This window comes from Terrapene carolina, unplaced genomic scaffold (assembly GCF_002925995.2).
Source record: "Terrapene carolina triunguis isolate 2854851 unplaced genomic scaffold, T_m_triunguis-2.0 Scaffold131, whole genome shotgun sequence".
Taxonomy (NCBI): Eukaryota; Metazoa; Chordata; order Testudines; family Emydidae; genus Terrapene; species Terrapene triunguis.
Window position 1 is genome coordinate 13,927,925 of NW_020664482.1, and position 21,752 is coordinate 13,949,676.

General features: G+C 41.3%; 1 protein-coding gene across 3 annotated transcripts in view; it reads right to left on the reverse strand.

The window, feature by feature from the left end:
• THOC2 (THO complex 2) overlaps nt 1–21,752 on the reverse strand; it is a 109,947-nt gene that overhangs the window by 63,455 nt on the left and 24,740 nt on the right. For all 3 annotated transcript variants that reach the window (XR_003899841.1, XR_003899842.1, XM_024195480.3), the window contains 6 exons: nt 12,544–12,614; nt 10,900–11,021; nt 9,167–9,300; nt 4,103–4,269; nt 3,290–3,382; nt 2,074–2,229 (listed from right to left, as the gene is read on the reverse strand). Coding sequence is in view for 1 of the 3 variants with exons in the window: in XM_024195480.3 (XP_024051248.1) it covers nt 2,074–2,229; nt 3,290–3,382; nt 4,103–4,269; nt 9,167–9,300; nt 10,900–11,021; nt 12,544–12,614 (743 nt within the window). In the remaining 2 variants the exon portion in view is untranslated. The remainder of the gene's footprint in view (nt 1–2,073; nt 2,230–3,289; nt 3,383–4,102; nt 4,270–9,166; nt 9,301–10,899; nt 11,022–12,543; nt 12,615–21,752) is intronic.

Sequence of the window (21,752 nt, forward strand, 5' to 3'; positions counted from 1 at the left end):
ATTTTTTCACAATAGTCTGTTTTCAGACAATATTAATTTCTAGCACTGAAGACAACAGCTAAAAATGTATGTAATGAGCATCTCTCCATCATGCTCCATCATCCAACCAACTTTATTTCACAGCAGTTAAACTGTGTCTTTTCAAATGTCCTCACCCAGCTGTACCATACATAACAAAAGAATCAAAAATCATGGATTATTTTCATATTAGCTACAAAAGAATTAGGCTCAGATTTTCAAAGACAACTTGGAGAGACAGAAACACAACTCCTCTTAATACTAAGGTTGCCTGTGCAACTACAATTCAGCCCTCTTGTGAAAAATTACACAATCACACGTTATTTTTTCGCCATAGGACCCCTGCCTCATTCAGTGCAGAGGATGGAACTGTTATGGGCAAATCAGGGTTGTGTAGTGAAGGAGTCTTATCTGATCCTCACTTCGTTTGTTGCAGAAGTTGGAAGGTGAATAGTGAATTAGGCAGGGGCTTGCAGGAAGAGAAAGAATGGTCTCATGATTAAGGCACTTGAATGCCACCCCGGAGGTCTGGATTTTATCACTACGTCTGCCATAGAGCTCCTGTGTGATGCTTGGCCGGTCACTTAAACCAAACTTTTCACAGGTAAAAAGAACAGGAGTACTTGTGGCACCTTAGAGACTAACAAATTTATTAGAGCATAAGCTTTCGTGGGCTACAACCCACTTCTTCGGATGCATATAGAGTGAAACATATATTGAGGAGATATATATACACACATACAGAGAGCATGAACTCTGTATGTGTGTATATATATATATATATATCTCCTCAATATATGTTTCACTCTATATGCATCCGAAGAAGTGGGTTGTAGCCCACGAAAGCTTATGCTCTAATAAATTTGTTAGTCTCTAAGGTGCCACAAGTACTCCTGTTCTTTTTGCGGATACAGACTAACATGGCTGCTACTCTGAAACTTTTCACAGGTAGTCACCAACTGTGCTCTCCTCGTTTTCTGGGTGTCCAACTTGACACCCTGGGGGCCTGATTTTCAGAAGTGCTGAGCATTCTAATGCATGTGAAGTCACTGGGAGCTATGCTTGAATATATAATGTGCTATAAAATGCTAAGTATTCTGACAAATCAGATCCTAGGCATCTCAAACTGGGCATGCAAAATTAGTGGATACTTAACCCCTTAATCTCTCTGCCCTCAGTTCCCCACCTGTAAAATGGAGATAAGCTCCCCCCCAACCATTAATGAAAATAAATTAATGTTTGTGAAGAACTCAGAGACAATAGTTATGAGCACCACAAGAAAGCCCATGAGGAAACTAATAACTGTTTTCAGCACAGAGTTTGAATAGTATGCAGTAAATAAGGCATGGGCCACAAACTGAACTGTGAAGAGAAGAAAAAATATTTAATAGTTTCTCATTAAGGAAGCATTGTCCGTTCTGTGGACGGAATGAGAAAGACGTCCTGTGGAAAAAAATAGTATGTGGTCATATAATTAAAGATTGTATCACAATGAACTCACACAATGAGACTGCACAGGCAACGTTAGTTCTGGCATTCCTAACTTTTAAGTGCTTGACTTTGCACCTTAATAATGTTCTTTTGGCACAGTTTGTGTGTAACAGATTATATAAACCCTGCATAGTTAAAAATCAATTGTGGGTTACATGATGATACCTCCTACCAAGATTATTAACATACCAAAGTTTGTTAAACCAGCACAAAAGGTAGGCAAATCTTGAGCGATATTTATTGAAGGTGATAAGAAACAAAGGGGGGGAGGGAATCAAACTATAGAACTGAATATAAAACCTTGAATGAATTCAGGAACAGACACTAAACCAACACTTTTGGGGGGGGAAGGGTTTCTTGCGTAACAAAAATTACATCAGAAGTTGAAATAGGGCTTTAAGGGGAGAAAACGGTTTAATTACAGTTCTGGTTTTGTTTTAGATAAATAGCCAATTAAACTTATCATCACAACTGGATACACTATATTAAAAGGACAAAAAAGTAATTTTCATAGCAATGACCATGTTATGTTTACAATTATAATTAACTCATTTGAAAAAATACCTTTTCAGTTTTTTCCTCTTCCTTGTCCTTTTCCTTCTCTTTCTCTTCAGTCTTTTCAGAGGACAAAACCACCATTGTAAGTTTCCTAACAATTTGTTTTGCCTCTACAATCTCTCGTTTGTGTTCTTCAAGAATGGCATTATCTACTGGAAGAAGCTGAGAAAATAAAACATGGATGGTATTAAGATACGTAAAGAAAAATTAACATAACCTGAAACTACTTTTTGATCAATAAGCTTGAAGGAGAAAAAGCTAGATCCCTTCTTCTTCCTCAAGAAATCAGTTCATTCCCTAGAAAGGAGAGTTTTTTGTTTTTGTTGTTTTGTTTTAACTTCCCAGAACCACTTCAAAGAATGATACATGCATGACATACCCTAATCAAGTTAAGGAAGACTGAAGAATTATACTGCACACTGTCCTCAGAGCCATCAATAATTCAAAAAACAAAACAAAAAAAGTATTGAAATCCAACTAAGTTCAATGTAGTTAGGTTGACATAGGGATAATGTAGACACTGCGTTACTTACATCGACTGTTGCTGGCCTCTAGAAGCTGTCCCACAATAACCCACACTGATCACTCTGGTCACCGTTGTGAACTCTACTGCCCATGAGTCAGTTAGACAGGAAGCCGCCCCTCCCCTTTAAAGCCCCGCAAATTGTTGAAATTCTTTTTCCTGGTTGCCTGGCTTGATGAACACACCTAGCAGCTCTCTGTTAAGTGGAATTGCCCAGCTGACCACACGAGCTACAAGCCATAGATCAGGGATCTCAAACACACGGCCTACAGGCCACATGCGGCCCACGGAGCTCTTCCCTGTGGCCCATCAAGCCCCCCCCCCCCCGGTTCCTTCCTGCCCCCCCCAACCCCCCCCCCCCCCGAGTTATTTTATGTGGCAGCTAAGCTCCCTGGGCACTGCTCCCCAATGTTTGGGGCCGGGTCTTGAGTTTGAGACCCCTGCCGTAGATGCTCCTGCCTGAAATACCCAGGAGGTATTGGATCTCCTGGGACACATTTTGGCTGAAAGTGTGCAAGACTGGAACAGGTAATCCATCTAAATTCTTTTATCTGAATGTTTCTGTGGTAACAGTTTTAGCAGTATGAGAAACAGGTCAGTTGCAAGCCAAACAGATAACATTTTAAAGAAAAAAAGCCCAAATTTCATATTCATTGTTCTTGCTAGTAATATTTAGTTAGAGAAAAATAAATAACTTACATGTACATAAAGATCTTCCAAATCTATAAGATTATGTTGCAAAAGTACTGCAGCAACTCTGTATAAAGAGGAAGGTGTTTCACCATTTGGTTCCTAAAAGACAAGCATTACCATTTTTAGAAACAGCAAATCAAGAATGTCACAGAAAAGTATAACTTACTTTTAAAAAATAAGAAGGGCCAGTATGAACAGAGAAAGCAGGCATCTTAATAAAAACTCTCCCTATCCCCATTATCAAAGATATTAATTCTGTCATTGTATATGGTCCTGTTACTATATTGATTCTGAATGAAGAAAGATGTGCAACCGATTATCTTCTTTCGCATCTCACAGTAACTGCATGCAATTACTAGTTCTGCAGTTAAGATGGTGAGATATCACACTAAAAATCAGCCATGCTTTCCTCATTCTTAGGGGGTCTAAGTCTACTGTTTATAACAATGCACCATTTCCATTAATGTAGATGAAATTTGCAAGTTCTTACAAGTTCAAATGGAGGACAATACAGTCAAACACTTAAAATGTACTCTAAAAAATGCTTGGTTCAAATATAGTACTGAACAATTTCCATTTTGGATTATATACTGATGGTTAAAAAATGTAATGCAAAAAGTTATCCCACGTTAAAGTATCATAAATAGAGAAATGTACTATTTCTAAAATTGGACTTCTACAACCCAAGCCAATTGTATTTTGTGGAAAGAAAACTTTTTTCTTAAACAAGCATCAAAAACTTACAATCACTGTATTTACACAGGAATAGGAATTGACAGAAGAAGGGATGCTCAAATAGTAAAAATACAACTATATTACCTGATAGAATTTGAATTTGAACCCAAGGATATGACACAGAGTTTGAGGTTCACACATATACATGTATGATTCTATCAAAGGTACAAAGAATTCATCATATTCCGGCCTACATTCATAGACTTCTAAGATAATATCCAAAACTCTGTTGGGATCCAAGTTAAAACATCCTATCGGGGGGGAAAATACAAGTTAAAAATTCAGTTCTGCTATTTCTCATTTTCTAATACAACACAATTAAATTAGAATCAGGAAAAATTGCAAATGGACCATTAAAAAAAAAATTTTTTTCAGCCATTTACTTTGAATAAAAAGCAATTCTCTCTACATCAAAATAATTAGGCACAACTAAACAGAGCAGTATATATTTTGGCTTTATGGTACTATATTAAATATAGAGGTTGACAGCTGTATTAAACATCAGAATTTTAAAGTTAGGGATAGAACTGAGATTTAGATTACACTAAAAGCTAAAAATTCAGTGTTCTTGTTAAATATTTTTGTATATTAACACGCAGATCTCAGCAAGAAAAAGTCATTATGAACTTTGAAAAAAAAATATTTTATTTTTAGTCAGTTCCTTCTGCCGCACCTGCCAAGGGAAAATACAAATATTCACTGTGATAAGAGATCAAAGTATTTTCTTTAGTAAAATGTTAACCTCACCATTGCGAAACAGTAAGTTCTGGTTAGTTAAAGACTGACACAGGTTATCCACAATATACCAATTGTGTGTCAGATACTTGCACACTGAGGAGTAAGTAATACATCTTAATTTTCAAATTGCCATGGAAATAGCTTTTGTTGAAAACAAAATGGCTGGTTTAATAGCTATAAGATGATTTGGAAAAAAAATAAAAAAACAGACCCAATGACTGCAGTACTTCTATCTTAATTAGTACTACAAAGGAACAGATATTTTACGGAAAACCAATTTTGAGTCAAGAGAACTATGCAAGACAGAGGTGATCTGTAAAACGTATTTTAAATTTTGAGTAAATAGTGAAAGCATTCTATAGCCCTCTTCTAAAACAAGCGTCAAAATACCTACAATACCAGCTACCTCAGGCAACTACAAAATTCATCTCTGCCAGATTTGAAGCTGAACTTTATCAAATGTTAGCACAGCCCTTGTAGATTATAGGGTACTGGAGCAATCTTCTCCCCAGTCATCTAATTTAGCTATTATTCCTTAAATACTAAAACATGAAAGGAGGCCTGAAAGCTCTGGCTCTTACTATCCCACTTCCCTACTGATCATAAAATCATACAATATCAGGGTTGGAAGGGACCTCAGGAGGTCATCTAGCCCAACCCCCTGCTCAAAGCAGGACCAATCCCCAACTAAATCATCCCAGCCAGGGCTTTGTCAAGCCTGACCTTAAAAACCTCTAAGAAAGGAGATTCCACCACCTCCCTAGGTAACCCATTCCAGTGCTGATCTTAAGTGTCTGTAAAATTTGAGTCTCTTGCCTGAAGTCTCCTCCACATTTTAATTAAATCGGAATAATTTATCTTTGGCTCAATATTTAACAGAGTCTTGTTGCAAAATCCTTCTTCTCTGAGCCCCAGGTAGCCCCAAACATAAGTGGCTTCCCAATACACAGAGGCAGTTTTTAACAGGATTTGAATACAGATACCTCCTCCACATGATTTAGATTTGGCTTTTGCAGAAACTTCCTTAAGTGGCACCAGATTTTGTACACGTGTCCTAAAGAGGGACAAGGCAGTATTATCCACTTTCTCCCATATTCTTTGTCCTTGCTATAGAACCCCTAGGATAGGCTATTTACTCTTCAAATTTCATCCAGCTCTAATTTAATTGCCTTAATCAAACACTCTGGTAAAATTTTAGTTTTCAACAGTAATTCTAAATTAACAGAGGTATTAGCTGTCTAGTCCTCCAGGGATCCCTGCATTCAGACAATCAGTTGCTCCTTTTTTTAATGCTGGATATCTAGGTGCTCCCACTTCTGCATTCCTGAAAAATTTTATACACTGCTGACCAAAAAAAAAAAATCAAAGATGACCTTTCAGAACTGTTCCTCTTATCTCTAATGGGTAGGAATCACCTAATTAAAATGACAATACGTCCTAAAATAACCCTTACTACAAATGCTCCCTTTGATTCTAAACAAGAGAGAAGAATTTGACTTGAAGGGTTTGTTCTTTCATCTCATCTGGCTTGGCAGACACCCACTCAGATAGGTATCAGATTTCAGGAGGTCTGAAAAAGAGGGAAGCCACAAATCTTCAGGCATATCAACTGAAGTCCTTTATTCAAGGCCCAGTGACAGATATTGTAATCCAATTAAGTTTATGTATCACGGTGGGCTAGAGATCACATGCAACTCGGAGAGAGGGGCCACCATGAGAGGCCCTCAATCCTTGCAGAAAGGTGGAAAAGGCATTGGCCTACTAGGGCCCTAAAAAATGATGGGTGACTCCTGGTATATTTAGTATGTGTTTAAATCAATTTATGGGTTATTTTATATGTTCTCTCTGTAATGCTTTTACCTTAAGAATAAATGTGCTTGCTTAGAAAGAGCTGTGTAGTAACTTATAACTGCGGGCAATTCACTGTTCATCGCCTTCAGAGAAAAAGCACCGAACAGGTGCTGGCCTTTAGGCAGACTGGGGATATGACAGTGTAAGGCAGGGAGTTGGGCAGTCTTAAAACCCGCAATCCGAAGGGCATGGGACAAGGGTCTCTACCAGAGACAGGTAACAATAGAAGAACTGAGACCTGACTGGGCACTCCTGGCATGCACTGCAGAGGGCGAAAATACTGGTACAGTTACCCTGAAACTAGGACAGCCCCCATATATACTTGGAGAAGCGCACATAATTAGATGGGTGAATATTTGACTCACCATTGCAGCCTATATGTAATTGTTTCCCTCAAGGCTGGCAAGCCCTATTTTTAAACTATTAAGACACACACTAATCCACTGCAATCTTTTTAGTGTAGGAAATGTTCATTTATTCATAGACTTTCAATATATCTTATCTGCCCAGTACTATCAATTTTGCTAAGTATTTTATTAATTTGTGGAAAATAAAACTAAATTATCAATGTCTCCTGTGGAAGTAATCTTAGACATGCCTGGTTTAACCTCTCTACTATAAAAGTATTAAACAGAACCTGATAGTTCTCTGGGGAGAAAGCCTAAAAGCTGAGGGAGATAGTGAGCAAACAATCAATTACAGAGGAAGTAAAATATGTTGAAAGGAGACTCATTATAAAATATCAGTTTCTCTCACTCCAGCTCTCCACAGCAGGTTTGTTGCTACTCCTAGCCCACACTTTATAATGCAAGGTGAGGATTACCAACTGGGGAAACTGTTGGTGGAAATGTCCAAAGACAGTTTTGAGCCCAGGTTAATTTAAACTAATTGTTTCAGTGGGATTATTTAATATCGCCCACCCTTAATACTGGTGAGTCATCTCACTCAAACTCCTTGACTGCTATCCTAGTAAGAAGGGAAGCAAACTTGGACCTGTATACATCAGGAAATGTCTTACATTAAACACAGTACTGCACACTCTTCCTCTGTCCCTGGAGGTCTATGTTCTTAAAGAACCCATATATTACAAAATCCCCCCAGGGCAATAAAAGGAGTTAGAAGATTATGAGGCATGGAGGCAATACCTGCACAGTCTTTCAGGTAGGATTGGGGGGGAGGGGGAGGGAGAGGAGAATGTGAAGTCAGTCTAAAACAGAGGTTCTCAAACTTTTGTATCAGTGGCTCCTTTCACATAGCAAGCCGCTGAGTGCAACCTCCTTTATAAATTAAAAAAACAATTTTTATATTAAACATTATTGTAAATGCTGGAGGTGAAGTGGGTTTTGTGGGTGGAAGCTGAGAGCTCACGACCCCCACGTAATAACCTCACAACGGGTCATGACCCCCAGTTTGAGAACCCCTGGTCTAAAATACAGGCTTGTATAGACACACAAGCAATCTAAGTATGGTTAATTTACCAGGCAACCCAGACTCTGTCTGTATTTTACTGTTTTTTAAATAATTTTTTTTTTTTTTAATATATGGAGATATCCTATCTCCTAGAACTGGAAGGGACCCCGAAAGGTCATCGAGTCCCGCCCCCTGCCTTCACTAGCAGGACCAAGTACTGATTTTGCCCCAGATCCCTAAGTGGCCCCCTCAAGGATTGAACTCACAACCCTGCGTTTAGCAGGCCAATGCTCAAAGCACTGAGCTATCCCTCCCTGTTGCCTGCTCACTGATAATATTAAGCAAACAAAGTAGTAAGTGGTCATTTTACCTATTTTTAACGAAACTGCAAATCTGAAACAGCTAAATTACTTAAGGTCTTAGTCTGCCCAAGGTACTGCATTATGTGCATATAGAACAGCCACATATAATCAAACTTTTAGTCTCAATGTGAAAGGCCAATTTGCAAGCAGTCACTAAAAATAAATTTATATATAGCTGATCTGAGCAGATTTAGATTTTTTTTTTTTAATCTAACTTGGGCTCCCATTGTGAGACTCTTTTGCCAAATTCAATCCTTTATGAGTACTTAATCAACCACAGATGGATCTAGGTGAAGGAAGCCAACAACATTTACTGATTTTCATTTCGTTTGAGAAATACCCATTTCTTTGATTTCTGATTTTTAGACTAACTGGATAGCCATTTATTCTTCTGGGTATCTAAACTAATAAAAAAAAGGCACTGGTAAGTCACCATGCTCCCACCAATTAAAAAGGAGGATGCATCTTCATAAAACTCCATTCTTAAATATCAGTCCAAAATAAATAAATTGTGGAGAACCACATGTAAAACTGGGCTGACAATTTCAGCACCACAAGTAAATTGAAATACATAGCATTTACAAAATTAACACTACCACAGAAACTCCCGCCTACAGAACCAACCCCAGAGATTATGCAATGCAATGTGTTACCTTAGCACCATAAATCTGCTGTCTGATCCCCAAAAGACACCAAAAAAGTTGTCCAGAGTGGTTCTCTACAGAAGCAACGCAAGGTGACTATATAGGAAAATAATTACTTATATTTGCTTCAATAAATTCCTTACCTATTAAAGATTTGATATTTTCTAGGATTAAATCACTAGTGATATTGCCAGATAAATCTTGCCCCAGTTCAGCAATCAGCTTTGCATAACCTTCATTCTCTTCTCTTAATAAGTTAAATTTCTGTTGTTTATAACTGCAATTAGATAAATAGAAATTAAACACTATAAAATGAGGTGCACAGCTCAGCACAAGATAGCTATTCATATTAATAAAGTTTATACAGGTTAAATATTTTATAAATATTAAACTTATCTATCAACATTGAATACATGCTTATGAATTAATAGTTTTATTTCCAACCATTAGGAAAACTACAGAATGCAGAAAACAATAAGATTCATTTCAAATAGTGGCTAAGGACCTTGAGCTGCTGAGCACACATCCCAAACCAACAAAAACATCAAGCTCACATTTAACTTTAAGCATGTGATTAATCCCTTTTAAATCAATGGGACTATCATATGCTTAATATTAAGCTTGTTCCTAACTGCTTTGTTGGATGGGGTCAGAGTATCAGCGCCTTGCAGGATTGAGCTCTAGGGATCTAAATTAATTTTAATTGCACTTCATAGACACTGAAAATGAAACAGTAGACATGTAGATACAGAGCCCTTTCTCTACAATCCAAAGACCAAAAACACTGCATTAGATAGTTTAGGGAAACATCAAAAGCCTATGCTTAAGTCAGAGATATTAGTAATTTATTTTTAAGTATTTTGCAAGTTAGCATTTTCTACAATTGAAAGCTTAAATATTTGAAACCACAAAGATAACTAGGGGTTATAATAAAAATAGATGTAAATTTCATATACACTAAAAGCTTTTTAACAGGCACGCTGGGGAAACGGGGGAGGGGGTGCTGGTAAATTAAAAATGCCAGTTACCTCAGAGGGAGGGGTTTGGACTGTGGGGGTGGGGGGCAAGGGCATGGGAGGGGCTGCAGGGTGCACTCTGGGAGGGAGTTTGGGTCCGGGAGGGGGCTTGGGGCGCGGGAGGGACTCGGGGTGCCAGATGCGGAGGGCGCGCTCACCTCCGGTGGCTCCCCGCAAACGACTCCCAGTCCCTGCTGCTCCTGGCGGAGGCGCAGCCAGGTGGCTGTGCCTCTGCAAGCAGGCACGCTGCCTCTGTCTGTAGGCACCACCCCCCGCAGATACCATTGGCCAGTTCCCAGCCGATGGGGTGGGAGCTGCGGAGTCAGCGCTTGGGGAGGGGGGACGGAGGCAGCACGTCTGCAAGACGCCTGGCCGCGCCTCCGTCAGCAATAGCAGGGACAGGGAGCCGCTTGCGGGGAGCTGCTGGAGATGAGCACCCCCCCCCCAAACACCCCAGCCCCTCCCGCGCCCCAACCCCTTGCCCCAAACCCCTCCCGGACCCAAACTCCCTCCCAGAGCATGCCCTGCAGCCCCACCCACACCCCAGCCGGCCCCTCACCAACTACACTATAAACCAGACTTCCATTGCAGATCAGAAATGCCAGTTTATAGAGCTTCCCGGTTGGTGAAGTGCTGGATGAAAGAGCTTTTACTGTATCTATGAAAAATATAAAAAGACAAATTATGTTTCATTACCAATTAGTAATTTAAGTACAACAAAACATTTCACTTTAAAAACCACCAAGTATTTCATAAAATTTTCAACACAGAAAACATTACTTTGAAAATATATAGATTATAAAAAGCTACATTTAAAGATATTGACTTGCACCCAAAAAAATCTACCCCCACACACTTACAAAAGTTTTGTCTTGATTTTAACAGATTTCTGATTAAACTGCTGAGACTGCTTGATGAGCCCTAATGATTCCAGTGTTTCCGGATCCAGACGCTCCTTTAGGACGGTGTCTGAAACAAGGTACTGCACAAAACAAGAATGAAACATACATGTCATACATATGAGTTAATAAGTATATTAAACTAAATAGCATTTGATCTTGACCATGGGTTATCGGTGTATGTATATTAACAGTGAAATTAAAGGTAATTCAAATACAAAACATACCATATAAACTCAGTTTCAAAAGGATCTCAAAACCTCAAATTTTAGTAAGGTGAGAGATTGGAATCCAAACCTAGCTCCAAATTTAGTCGTTGGTATTGTCATAATAGCAAAACCAAAAATGAATATATCCAAACACTGGGGATAGGAAAGGTCACGTTCAAAATCCAGATAAAAGGTTTGTAGGTTGAGCCCCAGTTATATTATTAAAATACAGTCCAGTGCTCAGACAAGGAAACAAATAGTGTAGAAAAAAAACAGGTAGAACCAAGCCACTTCAGCCATCACATAAAAACAAGGTTACTTTCATCTAGTCTAACACTGGCCTAACAAACCTTTATTAACTAACCAAACACTGTATTTGAAGCCCAGATGTGGAATCAAGATTGGAAAGGAGGTGTCTGTGAGAGGATCGCCATCTTAAGAAATGGTCCAAAATATGAAAAAAAAAAAATTGACTACTATAATGGATATTTTCAGCTGTAAAGTAATTTGAGTCCAGCCAGTGATCAATGGGGCTTGATATTTTGACAGCTAATAAAAACTCAACAAAAACTTGAACACAATGCACATTTTTAATAATACAGTATCTTACACAAACTAAAACTCACAACGTAAGAAAAAGAACTGCTGTTTTATACAAATAAGGCACATGACAGGTCCAAAATGGCATTGTCACATAACAAGAGAGCCTCTAATATTTATGGGGGTGGGGTGGGAGGCTATAATTAAATTTAGTTCATTACAACAGGTTTTGGAGTTTCACATCTCACATACTCACTAAATCTAGAAAAACTGTGACAAATTAAGGATCATAAAAATTCTAGATAGGCAATTTATCTAATTCTTTCCTCCGTGATCTTTATTTTTGTGGGAAAGAATTAATCAATAAAAGGAGTAAATTTGGAGGAGGAGGAACACACACTGTTGTTCACAAACTATTCTGCCTGAAACTAATGACTAGTCATTCTGTGCAATTATAGTGCAGCTAGTTAAAATAGTTACCTGTTCTTATACGTCTACATAATAAAGAACCACAGGATTTGCCATATGTGCTAAGACAATTGGTCTATCTAGTCTGTTATTCTGCTTTACCTCACACTAACAAACCTTCTGACTACAAGGATGAAAATAATTTTGTAGTTATTCTCTTGGCAATAAAAACTTGTGGTTTGAAATATACAACAATTTAGTATATGTTGTATACATACACAGTATTTCTTACAAAATAAGTAATAATTTAAAAATAAACTCAATAATTACATTACATACAATTTTTTCCCTAAAAAATATCTGGTAAAAGATACCGATTTCAATTTTCTTGTCATATTTTAAACATGGAAGTTTTTTGCTACCCAAGAAGTATGTAAGTGCAACTTACCAAACAGGCTAACACCAGTTGTGTAAAATGATCTCTCTTGCTTTTTTCTTCTAAACAACTTGTTTCGATATCTGAAGTAAAGGAATATGGGGAAGGGGAAAATGAGACATTACTGGTCATGGAGACATATCTTTCTGGTTTCTCTCTGATTTCTCCACTGCAATGTAGAAGGCCCATTCTTCCTTTTGTGATGAATCCTGGTAAAAATCTGCTTGCACATCATATTAGTGTTTAAGATTCAGTTATAATTAACATTCTGATTCTGTGCCTAGTCTAACCATTCATTAACACCCGGCTTACTGTAATATTTAGTGGCTGATTCTATTGATAAAAAGAATTCACACACTTCACACCTATAAATCCAGTGATTGTTAACACTGGTGGCACAAATGCTGGAGACAAGAAGAATGACAGAAGAGAATTCACTTTTTTCTTGCCCTTCTCCCTGTCTGAATGAGGCCTATGACCAGCAGTAGATACTGCAGGTAGAAGGAGGGATAGGACCAGGAGGTAGGGAAACCAACATACAGTAGAACCTCAGAGTTACGAAACTGACCAGTCAACCACACACCTCATTTGGAACTGGAAGTATGCAATCAGGGGGTGGAGAGCAAATACAGTACAGTACTGTGCTAAACAAACTACTAAAAAAAAGGAAAGTTTAAAAAAATATTTGACAAGGTAAGGAAACTTTCTGTGCTTATTTCATTTAAATTAAGATGGTTAAAAGAAGCATTTTTCTTCTGCATAGTAAAGTTTCAAATTTGTATTAAGTCAATGTTCAGTTGTAAACTTTTGAAAGAACTATAACATTTTGTTCAGTTACATTCCTGAGGTGTTCATAACTCTGAGATTCTACTATATTCTGTACAGTATAAACATTCTCTCTATCTGAAGCTGGTAAAGAGTTATCTGTTCCCCCTACGTCACTGGTCTACCCTCCCTGTGCTTTTTCTCCACATTCTCTCTCTTTCTTTCTTTCTGCTGTTACAGTCAGCTGTTGAAGCAGTAACATGAGAGAGCCATTCAGGCAGCTAATCAGGTCCTACAGAAGCGCACATTCCACAACACAGTAACCAACAGACTACCCCGGTCCAGAGCAGTTTAGATCCCTCTAATTCATCAAGACAGGGAAGAGCAAGAGAGGGGAAACCCTACAAGAAAATGCAAGGGGAAAAACAGATAGAAAAATGGAGAGAGAGCAGAAACAAGGAGAAAATGCCAATGAGGTGCAGGCAGATTGCCCACTCATTCACAACAGGGGCTTCAAACAATGTTTCAAAACCACTGCCATAACCTGTTGAGTTCAATTTGATAGAGTCTGGACTGAGTACTCATTAAATGTACTAGAAGACTGCCTTAACATTGTGATCTTTATACTATTACTTAGATGTGTTTTACTCTTCTGTTACATGCTTCCATAATTCCATAGAAAAATTGAGGATGCATTTCTGATGCTTTATCTCTTTCTTAGTTCACATTCTTGACTTTTCTTCCATTGACACAATCTTAGATTCCTAGGTACTGTCATCTCCAAAGTCTATTAAGTTATCCCCCCTTTCAGTACAGATTTATCCTTAAATACTCTGACCAGCAGTTTTAAAAATTACAAGTGATAGCGTATCCACTACTGTATTATTATAGCAAATAATACATTTTATCCAAACCCCATTAAAACGTTGTGCCTTTTTCTGCATCTCCTGTTCCATGATTGTGGATTTGGGATGAAGAATGAGAAAGTGAGAAAATCTGTGTGTTTAAAAGTCACAGCAAATGAGGATTTCAAATCAGGCGAGACAATGATGGATACATACTGGAGGGGAAATGGAAATCTATTTTCACTCAAATATATCAATGGTGAGAAATGAAGTGCACATAAAGAGCATGATTGTTTTTAAAAGATAGCGTATTTGACCACATAGTTTGAAGACCATGGCAGTGGTTCCTTAAATGAAGTCTCTCTTCTGGTACAATACAGCCATAGCTTAGAGCAGAGGTAGGCAACCTGCGGCACACCAGCTGATTTTTCAGTGGCACTCACACTGCCCGGGTCCTGGCCACCAGGGGCCATAGTCTGGGGGACTATGCATTTTAATCTAATTTTAAATGAAGCTTCTTAAACATTTTAAAAAAACCTTATTTACTTTACATACAACAATCGTTTAGTTCTATATTATAGATTTATAGAAAGAGACCTTCTAAAAACGTTAAAATGTATTACGCGAACTGGCATGCGAAACCTTAAATTAGAGTGAATAAATGAAGACTCGGCACACCACTTCTGAAAGGTTGCTGACCCTTGGCTTAGAGTCACATGAGCTCAGATCACATATGCTGGTCTTGTAGTAGGCAGACATTCAGATGAACAGGGTGGCTTGTGATGGAAAGCAAACCTTCCCCCCTCCTCTTCAATCTTTGGGAGCGAGGTGGTGGGTCATGCAAGTTACCACTCTACAGCCCACATCTGCTATCAATTCCCAGGACAGTTTTCCTGTTCTCCTCAAGGCAGGCTGTGCAGCTTAGGGCTGAAATGACTCACCTGCACAACTCCAGATGAGACTGACAGGCCCTAAGCTATGACCAGGTTTAAAAAATAAGTTACTTGGGAGTGAAGGGGGTACCTTTCTGCCCTTTCCTGATCGCTGGAGTGTGGCTGGGCCTACCATCCACTCCAATCCCATATCTCAGGTCCTCATGTTGTTTTGATTTTTCTCCCTGAGTGACCTCCAGAATAGAGCTGTTAAAGGGAAAGCGCAATACTTTAAGGCAGTGGCCCCCTTTAAAAGCTTCTTCCTCAGCTTCAATAGCCAGTGGAGAACTATCCCAGTCATAGGACATATATGAAATCATTGATTACAGTCAGATATTAACTATCTCAAGCAGAGATGAGCACTTGTCCTTCAAAATAAGGAGCAGCCTTTGTGGCCGAACTTCTTTAGACCAGCTGCCGTATTTGGCAACGTGACGTTCAAGTTTCTAGTCAGGAAACTCTCCCCATGAAGCCACTAAGAAATCTGGATTTAGTTTGCATTTACTAAGAGAAAACCCTAATGGCTCTTCTGCAGAACTTAATTTGACTTGGAATTGAAGTGACATGTTTGAGACTTGCTATATTCAGACTGAACCAGTGCCAAAACAGCACTGCTAAGGCCAAGGGGATCAGTGATAGTTTTAAGATCTTAGATATCACAAATCATAAGGGATACAAAAATGAATGTCCCGAGATTGCCACAAAGCTGAGATTCAAGGTTTCCAACAAAAGGAACAGTCATTGGCACTTTGCAAAAATCACATCTTAAAACCACATCATTCTGTTTCCAATCCATCTTCCCCTTCTTGGCTTCAATTTCAACATGATGTAGTGAGTATTAACACAAGACCCACGAGAGAGAGAAACTAATGCTTTACAACAACAGTTTTCAAAATAGGCCTCACTAGCACCAGCCAAGGAGCCCATTGCTCTGCAGTCATCTCTGTACAAACAGCTGAGTTCAGCTGCAGGAGCCTGTAATTATGGCCACTTGTTTCGTTGTACTGAGGTGATAGGCCAATATCATCAGTTCTACTCCCTGCTGCTCATAATTTGAAGGAAAAGGTTGGAACTGAGATCAAGATGGCCTTTAACACCATCCCTTCCACTTTCCTTCAAATAAGGTGTGAGATGAGTCACAGATTACCCCTGTGGGGAGTCTGTGACTGCAAGCACACAAAAAATGCCCCCCCCCCCCCCCCCCAATTCCTGTGCTTCCCTGCCGGAGGGGGGGTGGGGGGGGAGTGGGGACAGAAGAACACATACGACCATGGGTGCAGTTTTGGGGCCCCCTCCAAACAGAGGTGAGACATGGGAGGGGGGAAACGGGGTTACATGCCGCTGCCCCCCTTCATTTCTGCAAGTGCAGAGCTGCCTAGCTGAAGGAGGCTCTACTGACTCTGCAGCTGAACACTGCCTCCTGGGTCCTAGTGCCGCTGTGTGTGCTGGGAGCCTTCCTGTTTTCTTGCAACAGTGAGTGCCCGCAGTGGAGCTGGGTAAGTGGGGGTGGGGGAAATGAGGGAAGAGGGGGTAAAGGGAAGAGGCAGTGGAAAAGAAAAGGGGTGGAATTTGGGAGTGAGGGGAGGGGGATGGAGAACCGGAGGGGGAGGGGAAATCGGGAGTCCGGCATGCAGAGTCCCCTCGGCAGCAACTGGGGCTCCCCGGTTAAGCAGGCCCATTGAACCCTCATCCTGACAAGCCCTACCCCCCCTAACACCAAGACCCCTCTGATAAGCTCCCCACCCCACAGATCCCCAATCAGCTGCATCTGGACCCCACCCCATTAAGCCCCACTCCCCCAGCACCTGGACTTCCCCACTGAGCCCCCCCCACACACACAGACTCCCCCCGATGAGCCCCACCACCTTCATCTGGATCCCCTGCAGAGTCCCATTGACCCTGACACAGAACCCCCCCCAACGAGCCCCTGTGCATCCAGATTCCCACTGAGCCGCACGCACCCAGACTGCCCCACACAGAAACCTCTCACCCCACACCTGGATCCCCCCACACTAAGCCCCTCCATTCTTTGATCCTGCTGGGCTGAGCCTGCCCACCCACACCTAGTGCACCTGGTGCAGAGGGACAGGGCCCCAGGGTGTTTCTGGGGCAGGCCCAGCCCTTGAGCTATGTCAGGGTCAGGTGCAACCTCACTTCCGAGTCCCTGTACCGGGGGATGTGGGAGCTTCAGGATGATCTCCCACCTCAATGCAGTCAGTGGCCTGTACTCCCTACTGCCATGCTGGGGCCACATTTATTTATTTGCAGAATTTTTAATTTTTTGGCACAGAATTCCCTCAGGAGTAACAAATGGTGGCCAATTTCTCTCTCCCCAGCACAGGGAAGCCAGCAGCCATATTTACATATTCCTGTAGATAGAATATGCAGAACCTCAGCCACACTGCAGAAACGGGGGCTGAAAAAAGAGCCTGGGAAAGAAGAAGAGAGACGGCAAGAGGGGGAAAAGGAAGAAAGAGATTTAAAGAAATTGAAAGAATGCAGGTATGACTCTAAGAACCACTGAATGCCAGCTGGCAAAGGGTTCAGTGTTCTGTAACAGTAACCCTATCAGGCCTGCCAAACATATTACACCCAACACACTGCTTTCATAGTATTTATCCCTTTAAAGAATGGCATGAGAGGTATCAGATGAAAGTCAATGGCATGCTGGTCATTAATAATGTGGTGCAATGTAAGTAAGGAATTGTGTATACATGCTGAAATGATGTTGTAAAGTCTGTAACAAGGCAGAGTGGACAAAGAGATCTTTTGACAGATAAAAGCATGTATATTCAACCATCCTTGTCTCCAAAGTAAATTAAGCTTTGTAAAACTGACACAAAGAGTCCCATTTACATGTGAAAGTCAACAGGAGAAACAGGTCCACAGGGTACGTGAAATAAACAAGAGTATGGGAGACACCTTGAAGCCAGCACTCCAGCACGGAAACCACAGGAAATCATCCTATCCTTGGGTATAAGAGGAAGGCACCAAGACTCTTCTTTTATCCTGCACTTGAGGGGGTAAGCGGGCAGTGCAGTTATGCCCATGAAAACAGGATCTCAACCTCTGAAACACTGCAAGAAAGGTCTTAGGTGAGACACTGCTTTAGACAAGGTTAGCTTGTTAGTCTCAGTCTACCAAAGTAGGACTGGCAGAGTCCTGAGGAGAGTGCTTGAATGGCTGAAGGGCCAGCAGTGTCAGCAAGCTGACACCCAGCTACCCCAAGTCAGACTCCCTTTCTTACTGAGGCAGTGGGGGTGCAACACAGTAACTCTCAGACCTGACACCCTGAGAAAGTGATACAGCAGGGAAGAAAAGAGGACAAAGGATGGAGAGAGATACACAGTTGGAGGACAATACAATATCAAAGAAAGTAAACTGGCATGAAGGGGAAAAAGAGAAAAACGATACAATCTTTAAAAGTTGAATTTCTGATGACAAAGATGAATGCAAAAACTTTAAGATTATAACTAAGTATATAATTGACTATGCATGTGTGTATACTAACACAATGCACAAACTGAATGAATTCTGGGCAGTAAGGAAGGGAACAGAAGAATTCATTCCCTTTCACTGGAAACTATTATACCTTCCCCACTAGAGCTGACTTTTCCTCATGAATCTAAATGGTATTTTTTAAAGACCACCACACAGTGCAAAGGTTTTTTTTCTTCCCTGCAAAATTATTCAGAATTTTGTATAGTCTAGTCTGGCCAAGATATATTATCCAGCTGATTACAGTATGCATATTGCTAATCACTGTTTTGGGAAAATAAGCCAACCAGAGCCTCAGCAGCACCACCAAGAACCAAGAGGAGAAAAAACATTCTAATTAAAATTAGTGTTTAATATGGTGTAGTTAAAAAACTGGCAAGTGGTCTGTAGGCTCAAGAAATTTGAGAACCATTGCATTACAGTGTATGAAAGCAGATTAGAATTTCAGCTTTCAAATGGTGAATATTCATCTCTAGATCTAGCAGTTTGTGAGATATCAACTGCTAAAATCATGGCCAGTATTAAGTTTGGTACCAATACAGGTCCTACAGCAGTTACTAAAAAGAAAAGTTTTAATCCCTATTCATTCTGAGCTCGCTCACCAAAGTCTTAAGTAAAACCAGTCAGAATTTAGTTTTACAAAGGCCTGGTCTACTATGAGTTTAATTCGAATTTAGCAGCGTTAAATCGAATTAACCCTGCACCCGTCCACACAACGAAGCCATTTATTTCGAAATAAAGGCTCTTAAAATCGATTTCTGTACTCCTCCCCGACGAGCGGAGTAGCGCCAAAATCGATATTGCCATTTCGAATTAGGGTTAGTGTGGCCGCAATTCGATGGTATTGACCTCCGGGAGTTATCCCACAGTGCACCATTGTGACTGCTCTGGACAGCAATCTGAACTCGGATGCACTGGCCAGATAGACAGGAAAAGCCCCGCAAACATTTGAATTTTATTTCCTGTTTGCCCAGCGTGGAGAGCACAGGTGACCACAGAGAGCTCATCAGCACAGGTAACCATGCAGGCCGATAATCGAAAAAGAGCATCAGCATGGACCGTACGGGAGATACTGGATCTGATCGCTATATGGGGAGAGGATTCAGTGCTAGCAGAACTTCATTCGAAAAGACGAAATGCCAAAACTTTTGAAAAAAATCTCCAAGGGCATGATGGAGAGAGGCCACAATAGGGACTCAGATCAGTGCCGCGTGAAAGTCAAGGAGCTCAGACAAGCCTATCAAAAAACAAAGGAGGCAAACGGTCACTCCGGGTCAGAGCCGCGGACATGCCGCTTCTACGCCGAGCTGCATGCAATTCTAGGGGGGGCCGCCACCACTACCCCACCTCTGACCGTGGATTCCGAGGCGGGGGTAATCTCATCAGCCACACCTGAGGATTCTGAGGATGGGGAAGGAGGAGGAGGAGAAGGAGGAGGACGAGCTTGCGGAGAGCACCCAGCACTCCGTTCTCCCCAACAGCCAGGATCTTTTTCTCAGCCTGACTGAAGTACCCTCCCAAGCCAGTATACAAGACCATGACCACATGGAAGGGACCTCAGGTGAGTTTACCTTTTAAAATATAAAACTTGTTTTAAAAGCAAGCGTTTTTTAATGATTACTTTGCCCTGAGGACTTGGGATGCATTCGCGGCCAGTACAGCTACTGGAAAAGTCTATTAACGTGTCTGGGGATGGAGCAGAAATCCTCCAGGGACATCTCCATGAAGCTCTCCTGGAGGTACTCCAAAAGCCTTTCCACAAGGTTTCTGGGCAGTGCAGCCTTATTCCGTCCTCCATGGTAGGACACTTGACCACGCCATGCTAGTAGCAAGTAATTTGGTATCATTGCATGACAAAGCCTGGCAGCGTATGGTCCCGGTGTTTGCTGGCATTCAAGCAACATCCGTTCTTTATCTCGCTTGTAATCCTCAGGAGAGTGATATCGCTCATGGTAACCTGGTTGAAATACGGGAATTTAATTAAGGGGACAGAGGTGGCCGTTCCTACTGGGCTGTTTGCCTGTGGCTGAAAAGTAATCCTTCCCTGCAGTTAGCCAAGCGCGGGGGGTGGGGGGAATTGGCCCTGAGCTTTTCGCGTTTGGCTAGCAGGGATCTTCCCTGATACCAGCCACGCGGTGGGGGGAGGGATAAAGCGATCATCCAGAGAATTGGAGGGGGGGGGGGTTAGTTTGTTTTCTGCTGCTGAAGGTTAACAGGAAAACCGCAGCACTCAACAGGCTTTGCTTGGTATGTGGGAAAGGAGGGCGCAGAAGCCGAAAGACAATGGCTTACCATGGCCGCATGCAAGCCGAATTCTGTTGCCCGGACCTGCGTCTGTGATCTCTAGCAGCAAAACCACAGGCACTCAATATTAAGAGGCAAAATGCGACCTTGCACAGAAATCACATGTGCTATGTAATGTGAATAGTGTTGTTCACCGTGAAAGAGTATAAGCATTGTTCTGTAAAATGTATCTTTTTAAAAAATTCTCTCCTTTTTCCCCTCCCTCCAGCAGCTGCAAATTTTTCAAGCCTCCCTCCTCCGTCCCGAAGGCTATCTCAGATAAGGCGTCGGAAAAAGAGGACGCGAGACGAGATGTTCGCGGAAATCATGGAATCCACCCGCAGTGAAAGAGCTCATCTGAATGAGTGGAAGGACACGGTTTCAAAGTATAGGAAAGATGCCAGTGAACATGAGGACAGGAGGGACCAACGTGAGGAGAGGAGAGATGCTCGAGATGAGAGGTGGCGGCAGGAAGATCAGAGGAGGCAGGATGCAACGCTGGGGCTGCTGCGTGAGCAAACAGACATGCTCCGGCGTCTGGTGGAGCTTCAGGAACGGCAGCAGGATCACAGACTGGCGCTACAGCCCCTGTATAACCCCCCTCCCCATGTTCCATAGCCTCCTCACCCAGACGTGTAAGAACGCGGGGGGGAGGCTCCGTGCACCCTCCCATTCCACCCCAGTGCACAGCCCAAGCAAAAGGCTGTCATTTTTTTAAACCTTTTTAGTGGCCTTTTCCTTCCCGCCAATCCTCCTCCCAAACCCCACCCGGGTTCTCTCCCTCTTTTTATAATCAATTAATAAAGAATACATGATTTTTAAACAATAGTGACTTTATTTCCCTTGAAAGCAAGCTGTGATCAAAGGGGGAGGGTGGGTTCCTTACAGAGAATGAGTC